The sequence below is a fragment of the Gavialis gangeticus genome, unplaced genomic scaffold, assembly GCF_001723915.1.
Source record: "Gavialis gangeticus isolate Ggan-Ray unplaced genomic scaffold, GavGan_comp1, whole genome shotgun sequence".
Classification (NCBI taxonomy): domain Eukaryota; kingdom Metazoa; phylum Chordata; order Crocodylia; family Gavialidae; genus Gavialis; species Gavialis gangeticus.
The window spans coordinates 22,835,919-22,838,868 of record NW_017729034.1 but is presented as its reverse complement, the minus strand read 5'-3'; the positions used below and the strand labels follow the sequence as shown (position 1 = coordinate 22,838,868).

Here is a 2,950-nt window from a genome sequence, read left to right as displayed (position 1 = left end):
TGCCCAGTCATGGGACGAGTCCCACCACGTCTCTGTCAGCCCTATGACATCTGGGTTTGAACTAGCTATTCTGAGGGCGAGTTCCTCCAGTTTGTTCCCCAATTATACTTCTTATAATTGAATTCAGAACATACAACAGAACACCACTGCCTCTGTTATAAAAACATTTTTTTCTCTTCTTGTTTAGTTTTTGTTCAGTTATATACTAAAAATAATTTGTTCTGCTCAAGAACATTAAAAATAGCAATGCCTTCTATTCATGCACATAGAATGTATATGGTTAAAATGTCTTGTTTATCGTATGTTTAATATTTCTATATCAAGAGTAAGTATAATATTTAAGAAAATATTTTGAACTGAGCTGTCTGTCCCCCTCCCCAGTAGAAAGATACGGTATATTATCTTATGACATTTTAGATGTAAAACGTAACACCTAACTTGGGTGTTAGGAACATTAATTTTAATGTACATTAACTATTGTACAAAATCATGAGACACAAAGGAGCTGTAGTTTTTACCACAGAATAAACTCAGTGAGGTTGGTCACAAATAGGAGTATAATGTCAACGCCCAAAACATGCGTGTGTGCATTAGAATAATAGCCATAGCCTAGTTTAAGTGAAAGCAACCACAGGGCAAACACTTAAGAAGAGGGGTGCGCAACCTCCAGCCTGCAAAGCCATCACATCTGGCCCATGGGACTCTCCATAGGTCAGGAAACTTGGTGGTAGGGGCCAGTTGCAATTAATATTGCCATCCTCCCCCTGCCAAATTTCCAAACCTCCCAGCCCCTGCAGCTGGATCGGGGCTGGGCTATGCCCCATCCTCCCCATGGTTTGATCAGGCTAGGCCACGCTGCCACCTGACCCTCAAGGCTGCGTCAAGCCCCCTTTCTCTGTGGCCTGGGTTGAGGCCAGGCTGTTTCCCCCTGCCTCCTCCACTCAACTGGATGGGGCCTGGGTGCTGGATCAGAACCACTGGCCAAATCCAGCCTGCACACCTGCCAGGCACTACCCATCTGACTTGCTGGGCAAAAGGTTTGAGCACCACTTAAGAAAGATTGGATGCATAGCACAGAATGAGCACATTGAATAGCTCTTGAATTGAGCCAATTTGAGCTATAGTCTCTGTTTCTAATGTTAGCCAACTTGAGTTAAGCCACCACTACAGTCTAATTAAGGGGCTGGGACAGTAGTGTAACTAAGAGAGGTGAGGGGTGCTCAAAAATAGATGCTGCTGCCATTGGACTACAGCAGCTGGGATTGCCCAGTGCACTGTGGCAGCCTAGGGCACAAAGTTGCCCTCTTAATACCTCTTAGATGGGATTTAAGTTGGAGATATGGCTAGTATGAAGTGAAGACAAAGCCTTGGACTCATGGTTGAGACAGTGGAAAGGAACTGTGTCTTGCTCTTGTAGTGTTGTTCTTTGAATGAAAAAAAGGTGTTTGCTTTCCAGAGTTATTGTCAATTGGATGCAGTCACTTGTGCTAGTATTAAGTACTTCTAAATTTTCTTTAGATTTACTGCAGAACTGTTTGCTTGAGTTTATTTTTATGATTTTTTTAGATGAATTTGGTTCTGTCAGTTGAAAGGCTTAAGGTACTCAGATGCAGCTCAGATGTTCATTAAGTCTTTCCTGTGTTGAAAAATAAGCCATGATATCAATTCCATAGTAGCTCTGTGTTTCTTCTCTTATTGCACATTGCTGTCATAGCTTTGTTCGCTAGCATAGAGCTATGCCTTTTACTGTTTAGCTTAGTCCACTTTCAATAAGTAGAGTATATCGTGCAGTTTAAATTTACATCTTAGCTTAGTTTCACAACAGGTTCCCCATATAGACAAGCCCTTCATATTATTTTGGCCGCAAGACAACTCATCTCCCTTTCTGTTGCTATAAACTAATCTGCCTTTTTTTTGTTTTCTAATTCAACAGAATTTAGCCTCATGGAATCCTTCAAACCCTGAGTGCCTCCTGCTTGTTGTGAAAGAGCTTGTGCAGCAGTATCACCAGTTCCAATGTGGCCGATTGCGTGAGAGCTCTCGCCTCATGTTTGAATATCAGACTTTACTTGAAGAACCACAGTATGGAGAAAACATGGAAATCTATGCTGGGAAAAAAAACAACTGGGTAAGCTATTAGCAATACTTCTGATGAAAACAATATAAAATACTTCTGGAGGGATTCTTTTGCCATAGTAATTCTCAACATTACCTTGGAAAATAACCCTATTTGTGATGTATTCATATACTTTGCTCACAGTGCAAAAAGTCCTGTTTCTCTCCATCTCACCCTCTGCACTCTCCACTCCCTCCTTTGTTCGTTGCTTCTGTTCCATTACCTCACCTGAACTTGATTTCCAGGTGAGCAACTGTCTTCAGAGTATATGTCAGTGCACTTGATTTATAGATAAGCTGGTGGTGAGCTGTGAGAATCATGTTCTTTCCCACCCTTCCAAACTGTGGCTCTGTCTGCCTAAGAAGGCTTTTTCTGGCATAGCTATGTTGGTTATGGGTATGTTTTGTACTGACATTGCTATGCCAGCAAAAACACTTAGTATAAATGCAGTTATACTGGCAAAGCTGTGCTTTTTGGCTGGTATAGTTGCATTCCCTTGGAAGCATTTTGCTTATAAAGGTATGTATATATGGTTTTCTAATGGGAACATAGCTTGATAATCCAAAATACCTTTCAACTTCCATATCTGCTGAGCCTTGGCTTCAGTTTCATTATCTAAACTGCATTGTTGGTAGCATAGAAATATTTGATTAAAGGATGATATGGATGAACCGACAGCCCTTAAACCTGTTTTTTAAAATATGTCTGTCGTCCCTCCTAATATGATCCCAGCCAAATATTTTTGGTGTCATTAGTGCACTCTGTTTTTGTAAATCAGATTACTGATCTGGTTTGGTTATATCCGTTCTTTTAAAAAAAAAAAAAAAAAAAAAA

The 2,950-nt window shown here is 40.6% G+C and overlaps 1 protein-coding gene across 2 annotated transcripts in view; it reads left to right on the top strand.

Annotated features, from left to right (window-relative positions):
• BRE (brain and reproductive organ-expressed (TNFRSF1A modulator)) overlaps positions 1-2,950 on the top strand; it is a 378,642-nt gene that overhangs the window by 109,294 nt on the left and 266,398 nt on the right. For both annotated transcript variants that reach the window (XM_019526837.1, XM_019526838.1), the window contains exon 5: positions 1,934-2,128. In XM_019526837.1, the coding sequence (XP_019382382.1) occupies positions 1,934-2,128 (195 nt within the window). The remainder of the gene's footprint in view (positions 1-1,933; positions 2,129-2,950) is intronic.